The 26771-nt window shown below is 44.9% G+C and overlaps 1 protein-coding gene across 3 annotated transcripts in view; it reads right to left on the reverse strand.

Annotated features, from left to right (window-relative positions):
• Nucleotides 1-4698: 4698 nt before the first annotated feature.
• The window catches only part of LOC122544379 (P2Y purinoceptor 3-like), a 37514-nt gene continuing 15441 nt past the window's right edge, over nucleotides 4699-26771 (reverse strand). For all 3 annotated transcript variants that reach the window (XM_087982955.1, XM_087982956.1, XM_087982953.1), the window contains exons 2-3: nucleotides 23112-23285; nucleotides 4699-5801 (exon numbers count right to left, since the gene is read on the reverse strand). In XM_087982955.1, the coding sequence (XP_087839081.1) occupies nucleotides 4699-5745 (1047 nt within the window). In that variant the 5' untranslated portion in view covers nucleotides 5746-5801; nucleotides 23112-23285. The remainder of the gene's footprint in view (nucleotides 5802-23111; nucleotides 23286-26771) is intronic.

Consider the following 26771-nt stretch of genomic DNA (forward strand, 5'->3'; position numbering starts at 1 on the left):
GTGACTTGAAGGGTGGGTGGGAGCCTACTCACATGCTGCATAAATACAGGTGAACATGTCAGCTGAATGGCCTCTTTCTGTACTGTATATTCAGAGCAAAGTTTCACATTTTAACTCTGTATATAATCCAGTCACCCACTACCCTTGATCAGAGCCATATGGCAGTGTAAAAAGATTTAAGAGTCATACAGCACGAAACAGATCCTTTAGTCCAAGTTTTCCAAGCCAAACTAGTCCCACTTGCCTGCACTTGGCCCATGTCCCTCAAACCCCTTCCTATCCATGTACCTACCCAAATGTCTTTTAAATGTAGTAACTGTACTTGCGTCTAACACTTCCTCTGGCAGTTCATTCCACCCACATGCTACACTTTGTGTTAAAAAGTTGCCCCTCAGCTCACTTTTAAATCTTTCTCCTCTCACCTTAAAATTATGCCCGCCAGTTTTGAACTCCCATACCCAAGGGAAATTACCTTTCCTGTTCACCTTATCTCTAGCCCTCATGATTTTGTAAACCTCTATAACCTCCTATTCTCCAGTTTAAAAAGTCCCAGCTTATCCAGCCTCTTCTTATAACTCAAACCATGCAGTCCCAGTAACATCCTTTAAATCTTTTCTGAACCCTCTCCAACTTATTAATATCCTTTCTAAAGTTGAGGGTCCAGGACTCAAAATGGCCTCACCAACGTCCTGTAAAACAACAGAATGTCCCAATTCCTATACTCAGAGGTCTGAGCAATGAAGGCAAGTGTGCCAAATGCCTTGTTCGCCACCCTGTCTACCTGTGATGAAACTTTCAATGAGCTATGTACCTGAACCCCTAGGTCCCTCTGTTCTACAGTACTCCAAACTAGTACCAAGCTACTGTCATTTTCCAAAAACATTCTTCATGAATCTGCTCAAAAATATTATTAAACATCTTTGGTGCAAGTGGGACTTGAATCCATGCCTCCTGTCCAGAGGTAGGGACATTATACTGGACCACAAAAACCCTACCAAGCTCTCCTTCAGCAGCTGTTTATCAGATGGTGGTGACAGAGGCCTGGTACAGTGCACAATGCCTCCTATCACATGACCTACCATCCCCTCAGCTTGTCCGAATGAGAATGGCGGTTTGAGTCCCATTGCAGGGACTTGAGTACAATATCCAGTTGGATGTTCCCAATGCAGTACTGAGGGAGTGGTACAGCATCAGAGGGTGAGGATGACATGTGAAGTTGATGTACTGTTTTGTCTTCTTGAGTGGACACAGCAAAATCCCACAGCCACTATTTCGAAGAACAGGTTTGGAGTGTTTTACTCGTGTCCAAAAACTTCCTTTTCTATCAATCTCCTTTTGGGCCTGTGTCCGATTTTCAACTCACCGAAATAGGGACCGGCCATTTGCTGGTTCATTTCTCAACGCAATGCCCTGACCTATCAGAGTCAACCTGTCTGTTTAAAATTGAAACAAAGCCTGCCAGGTAACTGTCAGTCATCATTAATTGGTGCGTTCCCACAGTCACACTTCGACCAGTGAGTCCTTGCCAACCAGTCAGCGCTCTCCCCTCATGCAACATAAATGTTAGTTTTCCCCTTGAATTTGTGTTGTTACAAAATGTCCTGATGAGTGCAAGATGGGAAGCTTCGGAAAAAAATGCATCTTTTAGCAGCAATACTCAATTTTATTATCGAGACAAATCCTTGAGTTCTCAGCACAGACCTTGATTTGGGTGGTAAATACATTTAGAGGAAGATTGAATGGTTTCCTTCAAAGCTGTCATCGCAACCCTTTGAAGCAGTGATGCTGGTTCAGTTATAGTTTTCATCTGTAGGCTTGCCAACTTTGGCCACGTTCCTGGAGATGTCAATATGTGACCTTTCACCTCTGACCTACCCAGTTCTGCCATTGGCTAACCCAAGTAGCCCAGCCTCGCAGGGCCAAGTCTATATTAAGCCAATTTTCTGTTTTAAAATGCAGCATTTTTAACTCAAATGAGACTTTCTTCTTAAGTTGCCACGGAAGTACTCTGGGGGTGAGGCTGCAGGGGCCAGGGACTCCAGTCTATTCCCCAGAGAGTTGGCAACCTTTTGTTCAATCCCAAGGCCACATGGGAGTCAGTTGAAGCAACAGTGTGAGGGGTCGGTAATAGGCCTCGATGCACAAACTCTCAGCTGCTCCTGATTGTTCATACTGCGGGACTGGAGTCCAGCTACATTGCCCCCACATTGTTGGACAGGATGCCAAGGACGTGAGATGTGGCTCAGTTGGGTAGCACACTTAGCCTTTGAACCACATGGTCCTGGTTTCAATTCCCACTTCAGTGCTTTTCTTTATTTTACTCACAGGATGAGGGTGTCACTGGCTAGGCCAGCATTTTTTTCTCCATACCTAATTGCCCAGAGGGCTGTTAAGAGTCAACCACATTTCTGTAGGCCAGCCCAGGTAACGATGGCAGTTTCCTTCCCCAAAGGACATTAGTGAACCAGATGTGTTTTTCCGACAATCTCCAGCACAAAACCAAGGCCAACACTCCCAGTGCAGTACAGAGGGAGTGCCACACTGTCATATAGTTTTACAGATGTAACGTCAAACCAATTTGCAAGTTCAGGCAGGTGTGAAAGATTCCATATGTGTGCCACTTCAAGAAAAGCAGGGGTGCAATGTAGTGTCATGTAGCTAGTGTTTACCCCTCTGTTGAAATCACAAAACAGGCAACGGGTTATCATTGTATGGAGGGATAGTCATAGGAGTAAAGATTAAATAGATTGGGTCTACAATTTCTTGAGTTTAAAAGGATGAGCGATGATCTTATTAAAACTTACAACATTTTTCACATGGAGTCATACAGCATAGAAATAGACCCTTCAGTCCAACCGATTGTAATCCCAAACTAAGCTAGTCCCACCGACCTGCTTCTGCCCCATTATCCCTCCAAACTTTTCCTATTCATGTACTCATCCAAATGTATTAAATGTTGTAACTGTTCCCACATTCACCACTTTCTCAAGAAGTTCATTTCACGTGAAGTGGATGGACGTAGACAGGATGTTTCCCTTAGTTTGTGATTGTAGAACCAGAATGGGGTGGGGGGGGGGGGAGGTCATTCTATAATCTTACAACTAGGGAGCTGGGATGAAGAGAAATGTTTTTCACATGATGGCGCTGAACCTTTGGAATCCCACTGCAGAGTATTGAGTATGTTCAAGACAGAGATCAATAGATTTTGTGAAAAACGTCAAGAGTTATGAGGATATGGTGGGGAAATGATGTTGAGGGAGAAGATCAGCCATGATCTCATTAAATGGTGAAGCAGATCTGAAGGGCTGAATGGCCCACTGCTGTTCCTATTTCATACGTTCATCAAATTCATGATTAAAAACAAAAATCGTGAAATGATTTGAAGCAATTGTCAACAGTTCCAACATCTCTTTATAGCACATTTTAAGGTTATACGACAATCGACTACATTACTTCAAACTGACAGTGAAAAGTTGGTGAAGGAGGGAACATTTCAGATTTCAAAATTGGGAGTGCGTCCTTGAGAAAACCCAACATCAAACCTGCCTTTGCAAGTGTCCAGATTTGGTGGGACCAAAGAATGTTGTGGAGACTGCGCCCCAATTTGTGATCCGGCAATTAGAGTGAAGTTGAAATCAGTCGGTGTTTGAGGGTGCACGTTTAGGGGTGCTGGTTTGACCTCACCAGTGCAATAACCAGCAACTGGGAAATGAACTTTGGAGAACAAAACACTCTGCAGGTGAATTCTGTACATCCAACATAAGCTTGCCAGGATCAAGCAGTTCATGCAAAAATTAATTGTGTTAACAGCGTCAGCGTGGTTCTGTGGGTGTCACTTTCTGAGTCATAAAATTCCTGGTTCACCGAAAATTGAGCGTACTGTACAGGAGCAGGCAGACGATCCCTGTAGGCACTGAGGGAAGGCTGCATTATCAGAGGTGCCATCATACAGAGAAGACCCACGTCCACCAATCCGGTGGAAGTAAAAGATCTCACAATGAGCAAAGGCATGATCTCTACTCCATCTCCCCTCCCCTTACACACTGTCCTGACCCGATTATACTGTTTAACCAACATCTCTCGCAAACACAAAGCAAGCAGATGATCTACCACTCTGCTGTCTGTGGGAGCTGCCCACGCTCGGGTCGCATGTCATGTTTTCGGCATTGCAACATGCGTGGCCGGAAAAAAAAAATACCGTCGCTGTCGGTGAAGGTGGGCCAGTACAGAGGTTGGGGAAGGGTACTATGGAATTGCAGGTTCCTTTCTGCAGCTGCAGGGCCCACAGAGAAGCCCACGAGGTGGGGTTTGGAACCTGGTGGGGGGGGGGGGGGGTGTAGGGGGTGCGGGGGCACAAGTCCATTCAGTCAGTAGGCCCCCAACTTGCCCTCACACAAAGGATCCTTGGTCAGACTGAGTTCCAGTGGCATCACAAAGACCATCCACCAACGTCTCACCGAAAACAGAAGCGGATGTAACACCAGAAATAAAATCTGCGGACCAGTGAGGTCAATTTTGATAATGTACCATAACAAATATTTGGTGGCCAAGCCCAGTGGTTCAATAGGCACAAAGTGACAGTCAGCAGAGCGTAGGAGAGCTCGAGTGTCTAGGGCCAGGCTAAGTGCAAATCCCTAGGATCTCCCCACTTTGGTCCCCATGCCAGCCCTGGTCCCTGTCAACCACCCGCCCTGGCATTCACGAAGGAGGCGTCAGGTGGTTGAAGGGTTTGAAAATGTTCCACGAGGACTTGGAGTCGTCGGCGTTCTTCTTGGGCTTCAGGCAGTTCTGAGGCCACTTGTCCTTGGTCAGGAAGTAAAGCAGTGCGTTGAGCCAGGCATTGAAGCTGGCCAAGGGTCTGGTGACCTTGTAGCAGATGGTCACCACCCTCTTGGTGGCGCAGGCCACGTCAGGGACGGCTTTGTTGACCAAGAAGATGGTCTTGGTCACGTGGAAGGGGAGGAAGCAGAGGGCGAAAAGGAGAGTGATGGTCACGATGGTCTTGATGGACTTGCGCCTTTTCTCCAGGCCCGGCACGGCCGACTTGAACTCCTGGTTGCTGATGGTCTTGAAGATTGTCTTAATCACACGCGAGTAACACCAGGCAATGATGGAGAAGGGCAGGAAGAAGCCAACCGAGTGCAGGATGATCCCATAGGGCACATAGTGCGGGTATTCGGTGTCAAGGGCATCATCCCAGCAGTTAGTGGCATTGTTGAAGGTGGCGGTCTTGGCAAAATGAAAGATAGGGCAGGTGAGGGCCAGGACCACCAGCCACACCAGCACGCAGACCACCCGGGCCGTCTTCTTGGTCTCCATGGTGATAGTCTTCATGGGATGGCAGATGCCAAGGTAGCGGTGGAAGCTGATGCAGGTCAGAAAGAAGATGCTACAGTAGAGGTTGAAGTAGAAGAGGAAGCGAACCAGGCGGCAGGTGAAGTCCCCGAAGACCCAGACATCATGCATGATGTAGCTGGCAATGAGGAATGGCAGCGACAGGCCATACATGAAGTCAGTCAGAGCAAGGTTGAACATGTAGATGAGGGAGCAGTTCCACTCTTTGCGCCGCTTGAGGATGCTGCAGAGGATGATGGAGTTGAGTGCCAAGCTGAGGATACAGGTGTAGGTGTAGCACACTGGCAGGAAAACGTACTTGTACGATTCGTCCTTGCTGCAGGAGTTTGAGGCTGGGATGTCCTCACTCGAACCATTGTCAACCATCGGGCTTGTAGCATTTTCATTCATCTTCTAGACTCTGCTGCCTGTCGTAAGCATCGCTCACCGGCTGCAAATTCTCAGACCTGGATGGGAACAAGGGAAAGGCCAGAGGTGAGAAATATGTGGGAGCTTGCTGTGCGCTGTTGGCTGCCGTGCTTTCTTACATTGTAACAAGTGACCGCACTTCAAACGTCTATCAGTCTGACCCATTGTGCATCCCTGATTTGGTTTACTGTACCACCTCCATCTGACCTCTCAATACCCTCAAACCTCTTTGAAATCCTCCAATTCTCATGCAGCTTCAGATTGATTCACTCAGCTCTCCGAGCCTGAAGCTCTAGAATTCTCTCCCTCATCCTCTCTGCCCTTCTCTGGCTCTCTCTCCCACTTTAAGAAGCGTCCATCGGAAGGATGTGGTTAAACTTGAAACGGTGCAAAATGTTTTATGAGGATGTTCACAGGGTTGGAGGGTTTGAGCTATAGGGAGAGGCTGAATAGGCTGGGGCTGTTTTCCCTAGAGCATTGGAGACTCGGGTGACCTTTCAACTCGCCTTTCCCACCTGTTCCCCACTCTGAGAGATCAAAAGTCTGTCTAATCCCCACCTCAACGATGGAGATTATAGGATGAACACATGTGACTTTGATTTGGTCTTGCTGAATGGAGGGAAATATCAAAGGGATTTTGTCCTGAACCCTTCACTGCACCCTACATGTGCTTCCTGACCAGCTGATATTTCCCAGCTCTCTTCTCTTTTATCCCAGCCTTTGCAACACGGATCCTGATTTCCAAACATCGTAGTGTCAGCTGTGACCCAGCGAGTAGCTCACTTGCCTTGGAGTCAGAAGGTCAGTCCCACCCCAGAGGCTGAACCATATAATCTGACATTTTGAGGGAGAGCCGCACTGTCAGAGCCACTGTCTAGCTGACGAGGAGCTGTCTTCCCTTTCTTGGTGAAGTCCAACAGCACCATTCTGGAGAAGGACTGGCCTTTTATTTACAGTGTCCTTGCCCATGTTTATCGCTCAGACAGTATCGTGAATGCAGATAGTCTGTTCGTTGCCACATGTCTATTTGGTGGAGCTGTCTGTGTTTGAATTGGCTATTGTGTTTCTTACATTGTCCCGGTGACTGCAAAAACACAGGAGTGTTAAGTTCAACCTTTATGAAGTAATCAGGATTCAGATGGAGTATTCTGTTCAATGGATATCCAGCCCTTACAGAGGGTGCAGAGGAGATTTAACCAGGAATGGGGGGCTTCAGTTTCAAGGAGAAATTGACTTTTCCTCAATCATAATGTTGAAAGTGGGACATGTTCGCTGATTGTTGGACAAGATTTGGGTGGCGTGGTGGCTCAGTGGTTAGCATTGCTGTCTCACAGCAGGGACCTGATTCCAACCTCGGCGACTGTCTGTGTGGAGTTTGCACATTCTCCCCATGTCTGTGTGGGTTTCCTCCAGGCACCCCGGTTTCCTCCCACAGTCCAAAGACGTGCAAGTTAGGGTGGATTGGCTGTGCTAAATGGTCCCATAATGTCCAGGAATGTGCAGGTCAGGGTGGATTGGCCGTGCTAAATTGTCCAATAGTGTCCAGGGATGTGCAGGTTAGGGTGGATTGGCCGTGCTAAATGGTCCCATAATTTCCAGGAATGTGCAGGTCAGGGTGGATTGGCCGTGCTAAATTGTCCAATAGTGTCCAGGGATGTGCAGGTCAGGATGGATTGGCCCTGCTACATTGCCCCATAGTGCCCAGGGATGTGCAGATTAGGGTGGATTGGCCGTGCTAAATTGTCCCATAGTGTCCAGGGATGTGCAGGCTTGGTGGATTAGCCATGGGGAATACAGGATCGGAGGAATCGGGTCGGGGGATGAGTCTGGGTGGGAAGCTCTTCGGAGGATTGGTGTGGACTCAATGTGCCGAATGCTTCCACACTCTCGGGATTCTATGATTCAGCCTCATTCTCAACTCCTCAGATTCTGAAGCAATGTCTATGAAATGCAGCAAGAGTCAGGTTTGGACTGACAAGTGGCAACTAACATTCATGCCACACAAATTCCAACAAGAGACAATCTAATCACCACCCTTTGAAAATCAATGAAATCACTAGCACTTTAACCTCCACTATTAACATCCTGGAATTTACCATTGACCAGAAACCGAACTGGACTAGGTCAGAGACTAGAAATCCTGGAGTGAGTAACTCACCTCCGACTCCCTAAAGCCTGTCCACCATCAACAAGGCACAAGTTGGGAGTGTGAGGGAATACTCCAACAACACAAGAAAATCGGCATCAGGACAAAGCAGCTGCTTGATTAACACCACATACACCATCTTAAACATCCACTCTCTCCACCACCAACGCACAGTTGCAGAGTTGTAGACACTCTGTACCATCTACAAGATGCAGTGGAGAAATTTCACCAAAGCTCCTTAGACAGCACCTTCCAAACCCACTGACCACTACCATGTCCTACCAAGGACAAGGGCAGCAGATACATGGGAACTGCTGATCCCCTCCAAACCACTCCTGACTTGGAAATATAAGACCATAAGACATAGGAGCGGAAGTAAGGCCATTCGGCCCATCGAGTCCACTCCGCCATTCAATCATGGCTGATGGGCATTTCAACTCCACTTACCCACATTCTCCCCGTAGCCCTTAATTCCTTGTGACATCAAGAATTTATCAATTTCTGCCTTGAAGACATTTAGCGTCCCGGCCTCCACTGCACTCTGTGGCAATGAATTCCACGGGCCCACCACTCTCTGGCTGAAGAAATGTCTCCGCATTTCTGTTCTGAATTTACCCCCTCTAATTCTAAGGCTGTGTCCACGGGTCCTAGTCTCCTCGCCTAACGGAAACAATTTCCTAGCGTCCACCCTCTCCAAGCCATATGTCACTGTTGGGTCAAAATCCTGGAACTCACTCCCTAACAGCACTTTGTGGGTGTCCCTAAAGCACATGGACTGCAGTGGTTCAAGAAAGCAGCTCACCCCACCTTCTCAAAGGGACAGTTGGCAACGTGCAATGGCACCCACATCCAGTGAATGAAAATAAAGTTAGGTTGTCCTTGAAGCAGAGACTATTAAAAGGAAGATTTGGTGGAGTTTTTCAAAATTAATTAATCATCTTGATAAATAAGAGTAAGCTGTTTATAATTGTCTAAAGTCCACGAAGATGGCTCATCACCACCCTTTCCAGGGCAGTTCGAGAAATGTGTTAAATATTGTCAGGTTATTGGCTATAGTGGTGGAGGATGATGGGAATTTTTATCAACATTGTGAATTGTTGTAATCTGCCTGAAGGGAAACGCACATTCAATAGGAACTTCCACAAAGGGAATCGGAAAAATACTCGAAAAGGAAGGATTGGAAAGTACTTTCAAAGAGCATGAAACACAAATTGGGCCAAATGGCCTCCAGTCCTTTAGGCCGCTGTGATGCCCTGTTACAAATCTAAAAACGTAGAAAATCCACCCAAATGAATCCTTGATGTGACTAACCCAAAGGATTCTCACCTCCAGGATTTTCTTGGATAGAATATTGAGACTAAGAACTTTGCATCTTTCCTGTTTCTCTCTCTCTCTCTCTCCCTCTCTCCATCATCCCTCTCTCGCATCCTTTCTGTCCTTTAGTTTGTTCACTGAGACAGGATTCCATAGATTTTCTGCACGGCAATTGCACAATGTTCTGTGATGAGTAACAATTTAGGTTTGTGACAGCAATCCAAGCTATACTAATCTATGCAAACTGTTAAAACGTAACCCAATAACTGGCCAAATTGGGTGTTAAGTAACCAACAAAACCAGACCCCTTGCTCCTAAAAACCTCCTTTTAAAGAAGTCTATTTTTTTAACCTGAGGCCGTATGTAATATGGAAGAAACAGCTCAGGTCAGGGGGAGGGGATTTGAACTTCGAAGGGTTAAAATGTGTGAGTGCACATTAGGGAAGTGGTTAAATTCTGTTTACAACTACTTTCAGCATCACAGGATGAGAACATTGTGTGATATTAATTGGATGACATTCCCATCATCGTGTGACACGTGCTGCTTTAAAAGCACAGCGTCCTGCTTAGAAAAACACCATGATCGGAAATGATTTTTTCTGGAAGTTCACCGCATTGTGTCTTTCGAAAATATAAAAGCTTTCAAACCCCAGAAACCTGAGCCCTTCATTGAGGCTGACAATACTGAGGGAATGCTATATTGCTGGAGATGTTTCTTTTGGACTGAAAGCCCTGTTTTGTCAATAAGGTGGCCATAAAGAAGCCTGTTGAATCATACTCAAATGGGGATTTACCTGTGCTGCTATGGGTACACAGATTTGGGCTAAGGCTTGTAAATAAATTCAAATAAAAGTGTGAAAAGATTGGCTGCAAAGTTCAAACTTCCTCAACACTGGAATATAATGTACTGAGAGGAATTTTAAGAACATGTGAGGTACTGCATTTTGGTGAGGCCAATCAGGATAGGACTTACACGCTTAATGGTAGGGTCCTGGGGAGTCTAGCTGGAAATGTGTTGCTGGAAAAGCACAGCAGGTCAGGCAGCATCCAGGGAACAGGAGAATCGACGTTTCGGGCATAAGCCCTTCTTCGAAACGTCGATTCTCCTGTTCCCTGGATGCTGCCTGACCTACTGCGCTTTTCCAGCAACACATTTCCAGCTCTAATCTCCAGCATCTGCAGACCTCACTTTCTCCTGGGGAGTGTAGCCGAACAAAGAGACCTTGGAGTGCAGGTTCATAGCTCTTTGAAAGTGGAGTTGCAGGTAAACAGAGTGGTGAAGATGGCATTTGGTATACTTGCCTTTATTGGTCAGTTCATTGAGTATAGGAGTTGGGAGGTCATGTTGCAGCTGTACAGGACATTGGTTAGGCCACTTTTGGAACACTGTGTTCAATTCTGGTCTCCCTGATTTTGGGAAGATGCTGAGAAAATCGAAAGGTTTTAGAAATGATTGACAAGGATGTTGCCAGGTTTGGAGGATTTGAGCTATAGGGAAAGGCTGAATAGGCTGGGGCTTTTTTTCCCTAGTGCATAGGAGGCTGAGGGGTAACCTTATCGAAGTTTATAAAATCATGAGGGGCATGGGAAGGGTGAATAGCCAAGGTCTTTTTCCCAGGGTGGACGGTCCAAAACTAGAGGGCATAAATTTAAGTTGAAAGGGGAAAGATTCAAAAGAGACCTAAGGGGCAACTTTTTCACGCAGAGGGTGGTACGTGTATGGAATGAGCTGCCAGACGAAGTGATGGAGGCTGGTACAATTACAACATTTAAAAGGCATCTGGATGGGTGAATGAATAGGGAGAGGGAAATAGGCCAAATTCTGGCAAATGGGACTGGATTAATTTAGGATACCTGTTCAGCATGGACGAGTTGGACCAAAGAGTGTAAACTCTGACTGTAAAAGAAAGGTTAATTGAATATTTGATTTCTTTTAGTTGTCCAATAAGAATCCATTGTCAGAGGGAGTAGGACTCTATGTTTGTAACTGTCAGTGTCTGGACCACAGAGATCAGTTGATAGTTATTAACAACAATTGTGTCTTTAGACTGCAAACTTTTTATTAACTGGCACCAATGGGAATAAGAGTGTACCGATTGATCTAATACTCCAGACAATCAAAGGTACGCATATCTGCAATAAATCCTGACCAAGCAAAGCTTCAGACATCAACAACCCTCAAAAACTCTAACTAGAAATATCAACACACCTCCTAAAATCAATGTTAAACACACACAGTAAGTAACAGAATTGTAATGCACTGCTGTACTTCAGTTACAGCATAAACACTTGGACATTGTGTGAGATTGCGGTATTTGAGGTACACATATATATAATAGATATTGTTGTTTTATCAAGAGTACAGTTTGATAAGTTGCTAGTTAAAACAAAGTTTGCTTAACTTTCCATGGTGGGTTCACTGATCCATTGATGTGCAAATAATGACATGCTAATGAAAGGATTTGGGGGCAGGGGGGATTGTTAAAGGGTAAGATAGCCTTTTGACAAGGAACTGCATACAGCTCACCAGTTAGCTTTCCTACTTCCCACAATGCTGGAAGATTCACGCACTTAATACCTTCACAGGCACACAAGATTCTGTCAGTTTGGTTTCAGATCCCAAAACCATGTAAAAGAGGAGGTAAGAAGGCAACTTGTTAAACAAAGATTTAATAGTACATTGAATCCACCTAAGAAATTGTTGAAAAAGCTCAGCAGGACTGGTAGCATCTGTGGAGAGAAATCAGAGACGATATTTTAGGTCGAGTGACCCTTCCTCAGAACCTGAAAAGACCCAAAACATTAACTCTGATTTCTCTCCACAATTGCTGTCAGACGTGCTGAGCTTTTCCAGCAATCTCCGTTTTTGTTTCTGATTTACAGCATCCGTAGCTCTTTCAGTTTTTATTGATTTCATTATCGCAAGGAGCCACTCACCAGGGAATAGCTTACGTATAGTTTGGTCTCTATATGTAAGAGTCTGATGTCTTGCATCAGTGGGAGTACTGTGTAGGTAGATTGCCTTGAAGAGAGGTTGAGGAAACTTGGCCTGTATTGTCTCAAGTTTCAGAGTGTTAGAGGTGATCCTGTTAAAACTTACAGGCAGTGTGACTGTGTCTAAAACCCAGAGACGTAGTTGTAGAATAAGGGACAGACCCCTTATTTCTCTGCCCAGGGGGTGCTTAATTTTAAGGATTCTCAATCTCATCGGTCGACAAAGGATTAATCTTTGAGCAGGTTCAAGATAGAAATAAATGGATTTCTAAACAGTAAGTACACAAATGGGGACGATGCGGGAAAGTGCTGTTGAGGTAGATAATCAGCCATGGTTTAATTGAACAGTAAGGCAGCTTGATGGCCCTATCCTTCTACTGGAAATCCTTTCTGGGAAGTGGAACGGGGCAGAAAATTCATTTAAAAGAGTGACTTTGTCTGACAAATGTACAACAGGGATTGACAGGGTAGATGTTGAGAGGCTGCTTCTCCTAGCTAGGGATCGCAGCTCAGGACTTAGAAGTGAAATGAGTAGAAATATCTTCACCCAAGGGATGTAAATCCTGCTGCTCTCCACTCTGGAGCGTTGTGAGTGTTCAGCCGTTTTGTACTTCAGAGACAAATATCAAGAGAGTTTCGGATGCTGAGGGAGATGCAGATAGTGCGGAAAGGTTGAGTCGAGACCTAGGATGATCTTATCAAGGGCCAAATGACCTACTCCTGTTGTTATTTTTGTTAAAAACCCATTACAAATCAAAGAAATTGCTGGAGAAATCAAATATTTTTCCCTCTGATTTTCTGGTTACAGGCATCGTTGGCAAATTATTGCCTGTCTTTAGATGCCCTATCGGTAGTCCTTTTTCCTGAGCCACTTATAGTTGATAGTGCCCTCTGTTGGTGGCTCGGTGCTAAGTACTGCTCCCTCCCAGCAAAAGGGACCCGGGTTCAATTCCACTGTCTGGCGATTGTCTGTGTGGAGTTCGCACATTAGATTAGATTAGATTCCCTACAGTGTGGAAACAGGTCCTTCGACTCAACAAGTCCACACCGACCCTCTGAAGAGCAACCCACCCAGACCCATTTCCCTCTGACTAATGCACCTAGCACAATGGGCAATTTAGCGTGGCCGATTCACCTGACTTTGGACTGTGGGAGGAAACCGGAGCACCCGGAGGAAACCCACGCAGACACAGGGAGAATGTGCAAACTCCACACAGACAGGCTGGAATCAAACCTGGGACCCTGGTGCTGTGAGACAGCAGTGCTAACCACTGAGCCACTGTGCTGCCCCAATTCTCCCTGTGTCTGCAAGCATTTTCTCCAGGTGCTCCGGTTTCCTCCCACAATCCAAAAATGATGTTGGGTTCAGGTCGCGCTATGTGTAACCCCACAATATTGTTCTATATCTGTAAAATCTTCCTACTGTCCTGTTTTGACACCATCACCTTGATATGATCTCTCTCCCTTCAATAGTTTGTACAGTTTTGGATTAGTTGTTACTTTTGCTAAACCCTCAGCAAGCAACTCATACACCTATCATGTTATTCCAGCAATATGGTTTGTCTCCAGCATCAAAATAGTTTCAAGTTTTAGTAACTATCTCTCTGCCTCAATTAATTGAATTATAGGTCATCATCTTCACTTGCTATTCAGCTGCTGACACTTTTGCTCACACTGTCTGACACTTTTGATTACCTGCAGAGACTTATTCGACATTCCCATTCACATCATTTGTGTGATCTTTTGATCTCTCTGCCTATAAATTCTGTGCCTGAATGCTTTTCTTCACTTTACCTGATGAAGGGGCAGCGCTCAGAAAGCTTGTGATTTCACACAAACCTGTTGAACTATAACTGGTGTTGTGTGACCTTGTCCACTCCAGTCCAACACCGGCACTTCCACATCAGTCCAATGATGTGCAGCTGAGGTTGGATTGGTCATGCTAGATTGTTCCGTAGTGTCCAGGGATGTGCAGGCTAGGTGGGTTAGCCATGGGAAATGCAGGGCTACAGGGAGATGGTAGGGAGGTGGGTCTGGTTGAGATGCTTTCAGAGGGGTTTGATGGGCTGAATGGCCTGCTTCCATACTGTACGGATTCTATGTTGACATCAGTTATACACCAAGTAAGCATGCAAGTGTCTATTCCTAAACAGATCAGTTAAATAACTTGATAAAACCAAATAATTCTTTATGTCTAGATTTCTTAACTGATTGCTCCAGTTGTTCAAGGTGGTATCAAAGTCATAATCTCTGGGTTAGGTCTGACCACTGACTGACTAGCTCAGTAACTAGTAAGTAGTGAATGGCCTCTTGAGTGGGGAGTGTGTTTATCCCATCCCCACAGAGGGTGTAGCTGTGTGTTGCATGCACGTTGTGGATTTAAATGTAAATGTATGTAAATAAATCTCCAGTTTTGTATTCCATTCAGGTGCCACATTCCCATAGGATTTCAATATGACCTTTAATAGCCCTTGTAAAGTTCTCAGTAATCTTTTTGCATACTGTCTGATGAGCTACTTATAATTGTCTTTTAGCAGATGTGGACACTGTTGCTCTTAACAACACAAGAAACAGGAGCAGGATCGGGCAATTCAGGCCCCTCGAGCCTGCTCCATGATTCAGAAACATCATGGCTGATCCAATGGATCAACTCGATTTTCCTGCCTGTCCCCCTTCTTGATTCCCTCATCCTTGGATCTTTTCAATGCCTCAGCCTCTCTTGCTCTTTGGGATTTTGAATGCCAAAGATTCACAACTCTCTGAGAGGGGAAATACCTGTTCACCTTCATCGGAAGATTACTTTTGCTGAATTTCTGGCCCCCAATACTAGATTCACCCATGGAAGGAAGTGTCTACTCAGCATTTACATTGTCAAGCCCTTCTCTGGACCGTACATAAGAACATTAAAACTAGGAGCAGGAGTAGGCCGCCTGGTCCCTCAAGTCTCCTCCGCCATTCAATAAGATCATGGCTGATTTTTCATGGACTCCACTCCACTTACCTGCCTGCTCACCCTAATCCTTAATTCCTTTACTGTTCAAAAATCTATCTTTGCCTTAAAAAAAAACATCCAATGGGGTAGCCTCAACTGCTTCCCTGGGCAGGGAATTCCACAAATTCACAACCCTCTGGGTGAAGAAGTTCCTCCTCAACTCCGTCCAAAATCTGCTCCCCCTTATTTTGAGGCTATGCCCCCTAGGACCTAGTTTCACCCACCAGCAGAAACAACCTCCCTGCTTCTATCTTATCTATTCCCTTCATAATTTTATATGTTCCTGTAAGATTCCCCTCATTCTTCTAACTTCCAATGAATACAGTCCCAGACTACTTAATCTCTCCTCATAAGCCAACCCTCTCAACTCCGAAATCAACCCAGTGAACCTCCTCTGCACCCCCTCCAGTACCAGGACATCCTTTCTCAAGTAAGGAGACCAAAACTGTACACAATACTCCAGGTGTGGCCTCACCAGCACGATATACAGCTGCAGCATAACCTCCCTGTTTTTAAACTCCATCCCTCTAGCAATGAAGGACAATATTCCATTTGCCTTCTTAATTACCTGCTATACCTGCAAAACAACGTTTTCAGTAAGTCCTCATTTTTTAAAACGCGAGAGAATTTAGACTCAACCTATTCAACCTTCCCTCATAAGACAAGCCCCTTTGGCCCAGGAATCACGAAATGAACCTTTTCTGAACTGACTCCAATCCTACCATGTCCCTTCTTAAACAAGGAAACTTAAACAAGGAGGCTGAGACCTGTGGGCACAGGCTTAGAATTAGAGGGGGGTCAATTTAAGATGGAAATGAGGAGACATTTCTTCAGCCAGTGTGGTGGGCCTGTGGAATTCATTGCCACGGAACGCAATGGAGGCAGGACATTAAATGTCTTGAAGGCAGAGATTGATAGGTTCTTAATCTCGCAAGGAATTAAGAGATACGGGGAGAGTGAGGGTAAGTGGTGCTGAAATGCTCATCAGCCATGATTGAATGGCGGAGTGGGCTCAATGGGCCAAATGGCTTTACTTCCACTCCTATGTCTTATGATCTTAAATATGTATACAAGTCACACAGTTGGCTGGACTAGAGAGTCAGGCAAGCAGCAGCTGGCCCAAGCAAGGTAGAATTATCTGTAAGATAGACAGTGCATGTTCCAGGCTGTCATCATTACATTTCCCTCATTCTCTCAAAAAGGCCTTTCCAGTCCCTTTTACAAACATTTTGACACCTCAAACTCCAGTGCAAAGCCTTCTTCTTCCTGATTCTGCTGAGAGTGCTTATGCCAACTTTGCTGGGCTTATTTAACTTCCCAGAATCACAGGGTCAAACAACACAGGAGGAGGCCATTCAGCCCATATTATCTGTGACAGCCCAGTGAATGAGCTTTCCAGTTAGTCCTGCAAGTTTTCCCGCTCAAACCCTGCGCATTTTTCACTTCCAAGTAGTGTCATGACGATGGATCGGAACCTTAAATGACTCATGGGCCTAATGAATTTTTAGTCAAAACATGTGCTTATTTTAAGCAAAAACTGCAAACCAAGCCTGGCCGTTAGGTAACATTATCGCATGGAATTCACGAACTGCTGATACTCTGTGAAAACCCCTGGAATGTCATGGAGTGTAGGAGCCAACAAAACATTCTTCACAAAGCAGAAGTTTGAGGCAATCTAATAGTCTCCTCTCAGCAGGGAAAAAAACCTCTCCTTTCAGTTACACCTCAGATCCCTGGACATGAGTCAAAGACTTTCTGGTTTATCCTTCCAAGAATGTACTAAAAGGGGGCTAATAACCATCTGTAACTACTGGTTTAGAGATTTTAAAAAGATATGAGGTGAAAATTGTTTTACACAGAGGGTTGTTCGCATGTGGAATGAGCTTCCTGAGAAAGTGGTGGCTGGTGCAATTACAATGTTTAAAAGACATTTGGATGAGTACATGAATAAGAAAGGTTTGGAGGGAGATGGGCCAGGAGCAAGCAGGTGGGACTAGTTTAGTTTGGAATTATGTTCGGCATGGACTGGTTGGACTGAAGGGTCTGTTTGCATGGTCTTTGATTCTATGATGTGGGAATGTGGACTAATGTCCTGTGAAGAACACAGTTTGATGACAGCCATTAAACACCCCTGCATTGCAGGTAAAAGGATATGAAACTATCCATTCATGCATTCATTCTCAGAACTGCAAACCAGTCACTGTTGAAAGGAATAAAAGAATCTCAACTAACTCGTTAAGCTAAGAGTCTCAAAATTGAACTGCTCAACTGTTAATGTGAACATTACTGATATCACCCAACTTTACAGCCACAATGTTCCATTATTTACCCTTCATGAATAACTCAGATACCAATCAGTCTGTCTTCTATGTTTTCTTGGACTCCCTTCTCATTTCTGACCTGAATGCCTGTGTATTATGTTATTAGGTCTTCTTGCATTTAGTTACTAATAAGCTCACTCTTTCTTTAGCTCAAAAAGTACCAAATGCCTTCTTTACCACCCTGCGACTGCAAGGTCTCTTTGTTCAGTAGCACTCCCCTTGGATCATATTGCTACCCAGGACTGTCACGAGTTGAGGATCATTGGCGGGGACTGGTTGTAACGGTGTTTAATTGGTTCCTTTTAAAACAGAAATTCATTTGGTCCACGAGAAATGTATCCACAAGGGAGGGGATCCTTTTTGCATTAACTTTGTTGCAACCAGTTGAGGAGGCAGGTGAATAAAGCAGAAGAGTCAGATCATTCTCATAGAGTCATAGAGATGTACAGTACAGAAACTTCACTCCAACTTGTCCATGCAAAACAGATATCCTAAATTAATTTAGACCCATTTGCCAGAATTTGGCCCATATCCCTCTAAACTCTCCTTATTCATGTACCATCCAGATGCCAAATAAATGTTGTAACTGTACCAGCCTTCAACACTTCCTCTGGCAGCTCATTCCATAAACACAACACCCTCTGCATGAACAAGTTAACCCTCGGGTCCCTTTTAAATCTTTCAACCTCACCTTAAATCTGTGCCCTCTATTTTTGGACTCCCCTACCCTGGGAAAAAGACCTTGGATATGATTTTATAAACTTCTTTAAGGTCACCCCTCAGCCTCTGACGCTTTAGGGAAAAACGGCCCCAGCCTATTCAGTCTCTCCCTAAAGCTCAAACCCTCCAATCCTGGAAACATCCTTGTCAAATCATTTCTGAACCCACAATCCTAAGATGTGCAGGTTATTTGAATTGGACATGCTAAATTGCCCATAGTCTTCAGGGATGTGAAGGTGAGGTGCATTAGTAAGGGGTAAATATAAGATTATAGGGTAGTGGAATGGGTCTGGGTGGGTTACTCTTCAGAGGTTTAGTATGGACTTGCTGGGCTGAAGGGTCTGTTTCCACACTGTAGGGAGTCTATGATCTATAAGTTGCACAACATCCTTCCTATAGCAGGGAGACCAGAATTTTACGCCATATTCCAAAAGTGGTCTAACCAATGTCCAGGTACAGCTGCAACATGACCTCCCAACTCTTACACTGACCAATAAAGGCAAGCATACCAAATGCCTTCTTCACCACCCAGTGTACCTGCGACTGCAAGGTCTCTTTGTTCAGTAGCATTCCCCTCAGATCATACTGCTACCCATGACAGTCACGAATTGGGGATTATTGGCGGGGACTGGTTATAATGGTGTTTACACAATTCGCCTTTTGAATGTTCCTACTAAATTCCACTACTCCCACCGCCCTTTTAGGCATATCGCTACAAGATGCCATGTGAAAAAAAGTCCTTCTCGTCTCCCTCTCTGGATGCTTTGCTATCTGCATTGACCATAGAGTTACCAGGAAGTTAAGACAGAAGGAAAATCACAGGGGAGTTAAAGGATTGTGCTTTTCTCATGTGGAGAAAGGGCTTTTTGGCTGAGGGTCAAGATTTGTTCAACCAATTTCAATGCCTCAAATAAAACAAAGGACTACAGACGCTGGAATTCTGAAACTAAAACAGAAATTGAAGAAAGCTTCTTCAGTCCCAAAGAAGGGTCACTGCTGCCTGAGGTTGAAACCCTGCTGAGTTTTTCCAGCAATTTCTGCCAAAGTTCAATGTTTGATTGGCAGGCTGGGTGACCAATGGCAGGAGTGCGGGCGTAGGTGGTGGGAGATCATGTGACAAATCTCCTACAATGCATTGCAACAAGAGTTGGCAATATCTATGCAGCAATCGCACAACACACTGTAAACCATCTTCACGCATTCAGATGCTACAGTGCACAATGATGTGACCATTTGTTAGCCAGCTTTGATGCAATGAGGGAAAATAAGATTCATCCCCATCAATGCTTTGTATAAAACCTGAACTGGCATATCCACAACACAGACTTTGAAAGCACCTTCGAAACCCATGGCCTCTACCATCTGGAAGGAGAAGGAAAGCAGATATATGGGAATATCACTCCCTCAAAGTTCCCATCTGAGCCACTCACCATCCAGATTTGGAAATATATTGCCATTTCTTTAGTGTCATCGGGTCAATGGAATTCCCTCCTTAACTGCACTGTGTGGGTGTCACTATACCACAGAGAAGACAGCTCATCACCACTTTCTCAGGGGACAACTATGGACTGGTGATAAATGCTGGGTTCAGCTGGTGACACCCCTATCCCATGAATGAACAAAAATCTCAGTCCAAAATATATATTTGTCTAGTAATACTTATTTATTTTTATTTGTATTACCCTCAATATTAAAAAATCAGCAGCCATTTTTACATTTGACACCAATATATCGTATGGGCCTCCAGGTGTTATGTATTCACTACCTGGTTTCCCCTTCCATTTTCCCAGTAAATACTGTAACTACTTATTTGGGCCATTCTGTATGATTGAATTTAAAAAACCTTAATGTAAACATAGAACCAGTCTCCTGAGCCCGTTGCAACGTTCAGTAAGATACTCCAGAATAGTTCACTTCATCTACCTTAATCCCCTTTCCAAATAAAAATCGATTCAATGCAATTTAGAAATTTTCAATTGGATCCTTCCCCACCTTCCAGACCAGATGACTAATCTTGGGACAAATGATCTAGCTTTCAACTCCACAGTACATGAAGAAGAACTTCCTGTTATTCACGCCCATCAGTCTATTTTCATGTTTCTAGACTCCCCTACACATCAAGAGAAAAAACAGACTTTCTATCAATCTCACCAGTTCCTTTCTTTGGTATCTTGTTCGGCTGCTTTATCTGTGTGATCCTAACTCTGCCTCTGTATTTGAGCTCAGTCAGGATTTTGGGGGGGGGAGAGATGAGGCCTAACAACACAGGCTTCATCTTCACATTCTCTCTAAAATGAAACCAAGAACTGCGGATGCTGAAGATCTGAATTCTTCTTCAAAACTGGTCTCCAAACATTAACTCTGCTTTCTCTCTCCACAGGTGCTGCCAGACCTGCTGAGTTTCTCCAGCAGTTTCTGTTTTTGTTGACACAATGTCTACCTGATTAAAAATGCTGTCCTTCCCTCAACGCATTGAACAATTTTGGCCTCCTTCAGCAAAGGGCATCTCAATCTATGGTCTGTCAGTGTACACATCCTGATAACATACAATGAAACAGTGGGCTATCCATGTGTTCTCCCTTGAGAGACTCATTTTAATAAAGCTTACTCTATTTTTCTCTCAAACTCATGTAACCATCAGTTCCTCTCTCAACTGGCACTTGTGATCTACCTATTTTTCTGCCTATCTCTCTACCTCTCTGAATTTAAAGATGCTTCCTAGGCCTGTAGTCTTGCCTCCGCAGGCCACTCACTGTAAACAAAGAGTGGGATGAGGCCGAATCGTTCTTTTTAGGGTTGACATTGACAGAGTGGACCGAATGGTCACCATCAGTGCCATAAATTGCATAAACCCCATGATTCTGTGGTCTGCAGTGAGGTCTTTCTCTTTGGACCCACACACAAAATACTCTCCATCGCAGGTTGGTACCTCCTCAGGTGGGGGTCTCTTGGGATTGAGGATGACTCTCTTTCATTTTGCATCTTCTCTGACCAAGTGCACTCATGCATCCCATACCTTCCTGAATAAGCTTTCTCCATATTGGTCAGCCGCAAGCCAGGGACTCCCACTAGTTGGTGGAGAGATGCTTGGCCCAGTTCAGCGATGCTTTTGGTTCTAACATCCTCCTGGGAGTCCCCAGCACGACTAAGTTCCCAGTAGAGCAGTCATAGAGATGTACAGCATGGAAACAGCCCTTCACTCAAACTCATCCATGCCGACCAGATATCCTAACCTAATCTAGTCCCATTTAGACCATAAGACATAGGAGTGTAAGTAATGCCATTCAGCCCATCAAGTCCACTCCACCATTCAGTCATGGCTGATGGGCATTTCAATGCCATTTACCCACACTCTCCCCGTAGCCCTTAATTCCTTGCAAGATCAAGAATTTATCAATCATTTGCCAGTACTTCGCCTTAATCCCTCTAAACCCATCCTATTCATATACCCATCCAGAAGCCTCCACCACTTCCTCTGGCAGCTCATTCCATACACTCACCATCCTCTGTGTGAAAAAGTTACTCCTTAGGTCTCTTATATCTTTCCCCTCTCATCCTAATCCTATGCCCTCTAGTTCTGGATTTCCCATCCCAGGGAAAAGACCTTGTCTGTTTATCTTATCCATCCCCCTCATGATTTTATAAACCTCTATAATGTCACCCCTCAGCCTCCGATGCTCCAGGGAAAACAGCCTCAACCTATTCAGCCTCTCCCTGTAGCTCAAATCCTCCAACCCCAGCAACATCCTTGTAAATCTTTTCTGAACCCTTTCAAGTTTCACAATATCCTTCCGATAGGAGGGAAACCAGAATTGGACATAATATTCCAGAAATGGCCAGTCACCTTGGGAGTCTGGTGTCGTACAGTTGAGACCTGCCCAGTGGAGCTGCGTGACGCAGAGCAAGGGGCTTGCAAGGGGAAGCTTCTGTGGACCACCATTCCCACAGCTGGATTGGGAGGATCTTGCAAAGACTCCAGTGTGTAGGAGACTACTGTGGTTTGCCCAGGCCTGCAAAGTGTGTGGGAACCACTGCTGTCCAAAATCTAGGGTTTGAGACCTTTGACCTTTGCTGGACAAAGGCTAATAATGACACATTGGAGATCAGGACACAATCCATTGTCCACCTCTGCCATGACCGGAAGTGACAAGTCAAACTACAGAAAACGCTTTATATTCCCACAATCCCACCATTGCTCTTAATCGACAGAAGTGGGAGGGAGTTTGGCTGAGGAAGCTGTTTGGAAGAGGACCTTAGCTTTCTGGGTGTTGAGTAAAAGGTTCACCTTTCCAGACATTTCTGAAAAGGAGTGAACATTGTTGTGGACCTCAGTTTCTGAGTGAGTACACACAAGCAGAATCCACACACTGGCATTCAGTGGCTGGCGTAGGGTGTGTTTTAGGTCTTTTTTTGCTTTGTGGGTGGCCAAGTTTGGACAGTTTCCCAATCGGTTGTGTAGATATGTGGGTAACTTACTGGCTGTGTGATGCAAGGATGATGGCAAAGAGAGTTGGTGGAATGACAGTGCCACTTTTGGCCCTGCTTTTCACTGACATGGGGCTTGTGGTGCTGGCATTGGTGAGGATCATGGCATCTATATCATCATTTAGTGGGTACAGAATGGCAACAAATTTCTGAGGGAGCCATATTGGAGGAGGACATTCCATATGGCACACACGTACATGTATACACAGACACACGCGCACGCGCACACACAAACACACACACACAGTGATAAACATGACAAGCCAAAGTTAAGGCCAATCTCAATGTCTGTCCCTTTCTCTAGCTCCTGCACATGATACCAAAAGAACAAGTTGGACTCATCCTCAGCATTTTCAGACAAGTGGGAAATCCTTACCGTAAATCAGATGACCCAGATTTCCTGGGATTCTCAGTGGCTTCTGGGTAGTTGCAATCTTCTGCCCGAGTCACCTGATGTTGTTGAATTAAAGAGCGATCAGGGACGGCAGTGTAGCAGCAATGCAGCTGGATAGTAATCCAGAGGTCCAGGTTCAAATCCCACCCACGGCAACTGTTGGAATAAAATCAATTAATTAAATCTGAAATTGAAAACTAGTCTCAGTGATGATGACCGCAAAACTATTGCTATAAATGTCCCCCTCATTCACTAAGGGATTGAAAACATCCAGCCTAAATGTGACCCCAAATGCATAGCAACGTGGTTGCCTCCTAACTGCCCTGTGGAATGGCTAACCCACCTATTTCAAGGGTAATTAGGGATATGTGGCCTTGTTAATAGCACTCACATTGTAACGTAGATTAAAAGTCTGGATTTGTTTTAAAATGGGGAGATTTCTTTCAAACTATGAACAAACGAAAATGTATTTGAAGGGCACAGAGGTGTCAAGCTTCTGTTTACTGTAATCCAGGGGCCTTGACTGGAGTTCATATCCCACACGGAGGGGGTTCTCTCAGAGTCTGAATTCAATTCATAAAATAGTCTGTAAAACACTAAATCACTTAGTCATGAACTGATAGGAACTTGCTAGTCTTACCCAGGTGAGGCTGATGTTTACTCCACCCTAATGGCCTTGAAACTGCCCACTGATGTGGCCTGTTAAGCCCATCACCGCGTCCTCAGGATCAGACAAATACTGCCCATTTTGTCCATGCTTCCTATATCTGAAGTTAAATTGAAAATGACTGTGATCCTCCGATACCAACCTGAGATAACTGAGACCCTGAAGGCCTGCTCAACAGGCCTTATGCTATTCACTTTCTCCTGTATTGTTAGATTCCATTTTCAAAATGCAAGAATTTTAAAAATAACAATTTTTATGAGATGTATTTGTCATTAACAAGGCCAGTATTTATTGTGCAACCCTATTTTCCCTCTGGAGAAGGTGGTGGGGAGCTACCTTCTTGAACCGTTGTCATGGTATTTTCACACAACTGGATGGTGCCGTTTTAGAGTCAACCATGTTGCTGTCAGCCTCGTGTAGGCCAGGCCTAATAAGGATAGCAGCCTTCCTTTCCTGACTTAGTCAACCAGATGGCTTTTTATTAACAAACCAGAGGCTTCAAATGTGGTTAAATCCATGCAGTCTTAATAAACTGGATTTAGATGCTGAATTGCAATGGTAGGATTTAAACTACATCCTTGATTCATTAGGCTTTTAGATTACTAATCAAGTAATATATCCATGATGCCACCATATTTAATTATTTCACTAGCCACATGGAGAAGCTGTAAAGATGGGGCAGTGACAGAACAGAGGGGCTGGAGTAATATGTGATGGAACCTCCACAAACATACGCTGCCAAAGTTGAGGGCAACCATAGTCTCCTTAGTTAACGTGGCGTGGGATTTGCTGATGGGCTGCTGTTTTTTTTGTTTTGCAAACAACACAGTGTAGGAGCTTTTAGTTCCAGGCACTCTCAACTACCGCAGCCTTTCTGAACTCGCTGGTTAAATGGCTAACAGGGCACTGTGGCCTTCGCTGGTTAACCAGTAACCAGAGAAACCTCCACAAGGGGACAAGGGTCCAAATCACGCCACAGCCATTTTACTGCCTCGCTCCCCTCAATTGCAAACTTGTGCAGAACGCAGACACATCACTCTCGCAAATTTGACACGATACACACACACTGCTCCTTCATCATAATTCATAGCTGAGGAACAGAATAAAACACAGAAAGGGGTGTTTCCCCACTCAGTCCATCTTCTCATTCCCAACTGCAATCTTGTTTTTATTTCTGTATGTGTGTGTGTGTCTGTCTGTCTGTGCACGTGTTTGTTATATGAATGTATGCTTGACTGTGCACATGTGTAAGCATGTGTATTTGCATGTGCCTCTGTGCAAGTACGTGTGTGTGCATGCACATGTGTGGGGCTCTCAGTATGTATGTGTGTCCATATGTGTGGGGCTGTGTATGCACCTGCATGGAGGTTTGGAGATGTGCATGTGTGTATGCACCTGCATGAGAGTTTGCAGATGCGCACATTTGTGTTCATACACATGTATGTGTTGACATATGTGGTGGGGGTGTTTGAACATCTATAAGCATGTGTGTGGAGGTGTGTGTATGTATTTGGGGTGTGCACAGGCATGTGTGCGCAGACGAGATGCACATATATGTGTGTGCATGGAGGTTTGTGCATGTGTGAGAGCAAGCCTATCTCTCCTCACTGTCCCCAGCTCTCTTTCATGTCTCGAGTGGAGTTTGCACTCTCTAACACCAAACCTGTCCTCACCGACTTACGCTGCCTACCCCTCGATTTTGAAATTCTCCATTCTCTGCGCCTTCAAGTCCCTGCATGATCTCTCCTCTCCCTACCTTCACCCCTACAAACTTACGAGATTGTCAGTGCCCCTCCAGCCTCAAGCATTCCCAATTCCAGTTACTCCACCATGCATTCGGCCGTCTATACCCAAGCTTTGGAATTTCCTCGCTCTGTTTCCCTCCTTTAAAACATCCCTCAAAACCCACTTCCTTGACCAAGTTTTCAATTCAATCTGTCCTAATATTTCAGCTGGGAGATGAGATTTTTTTTGACAACACTCCAATGAAAGTAGCATGATAGGTAGTTTAATCTGAGGGGCCCTCTGGAAACACAAGTGGCCATTTTGTGTTGGGAACTCATTGTACATTAGGACAGACGTGGATTACATCAGCTTGCAATTGACAGTCTTCAAACAATATCTCCGCCACTGAAAACTTCTATCTCTTTAAAGTCAGGGAACCCGACAAGGGTGAAAAGAGTAGATTGCAAAGAACCTGTAGATTTTACGATGTCAACACCGAGAGAGGTGACCTTGAGAAAGATGGGGTAGGCTATAATGAATCCTAAGGTAAAAACAATGACTGCAGATGCTGGAAACCAGATTCTGGATCAATGGTGCTGGAAGAGCACAGCAGTTCAGGCAGCATCCGAGGAGCAGCAAAATCGACGTTTCGGGCAAAAGCCCTTCATCAGGTTGGGGGACTCCTGCCAAACTAAGCAGAGAATGACATCCTCACACTGTTTCTGAAAACATTAGCTCCTTCAATTATTTAAACCATATTTCACAGCTGTTCTCATCTTTGAACATGTGAGTGCCAAGAGTCACATAGAGATCCATGTTATGTAATCCTAGACCTGTATGTGCAAGCACATGTTTTAAACTTCCTGTCAGGAATTTAGACTCATAGCACCATGGAACAGTTACAACGCTAAAGAGGGCAATTTGGCTCATTGTGTCTGTGCTAGAGCATTCACTCAGCTCCACCCTGACCCTATAGTTCCGACTTCAGGTAACGATACATGGGATTGCACAGGATACAAGCCATAGAAACAGGCCATTCGGCCCAACTCATCTATGCTGGGCTCCACTCCAGTTCCATCTTTCCTCATCAAAACCTGCCATCTTCTATTACCTCCTCCCTCATAGACTTGTTCATCCTTCCCCCCCAAAGTATCCACACTATTCACCTCCACCGTTCCCTATGGAAGTGAGTTTCCCACTACCATCATGCCCTCCACTTCACTCTCTGGGTTGTGAGGTCACTCCTGCAT

The sequence above is a fragment of the Chiloscyllium plagiosum genome, unplaced genomic scaffold (genome assembly GCF_037043375.1).
Source record: "Chiloscyllium plagiosum isolate Xiang-an unplaced genomic scaffold, Cpla_swu_hap1 HiC_scaffold_44, whole genome shotgun sequence".
NCBI lineage: Eukaryota > Metazoa > Chordata > Chondrichthyes > Orectolobiformes > Hemiscylliidae > Chiloscyllium > Chiloscyllium plagiosum.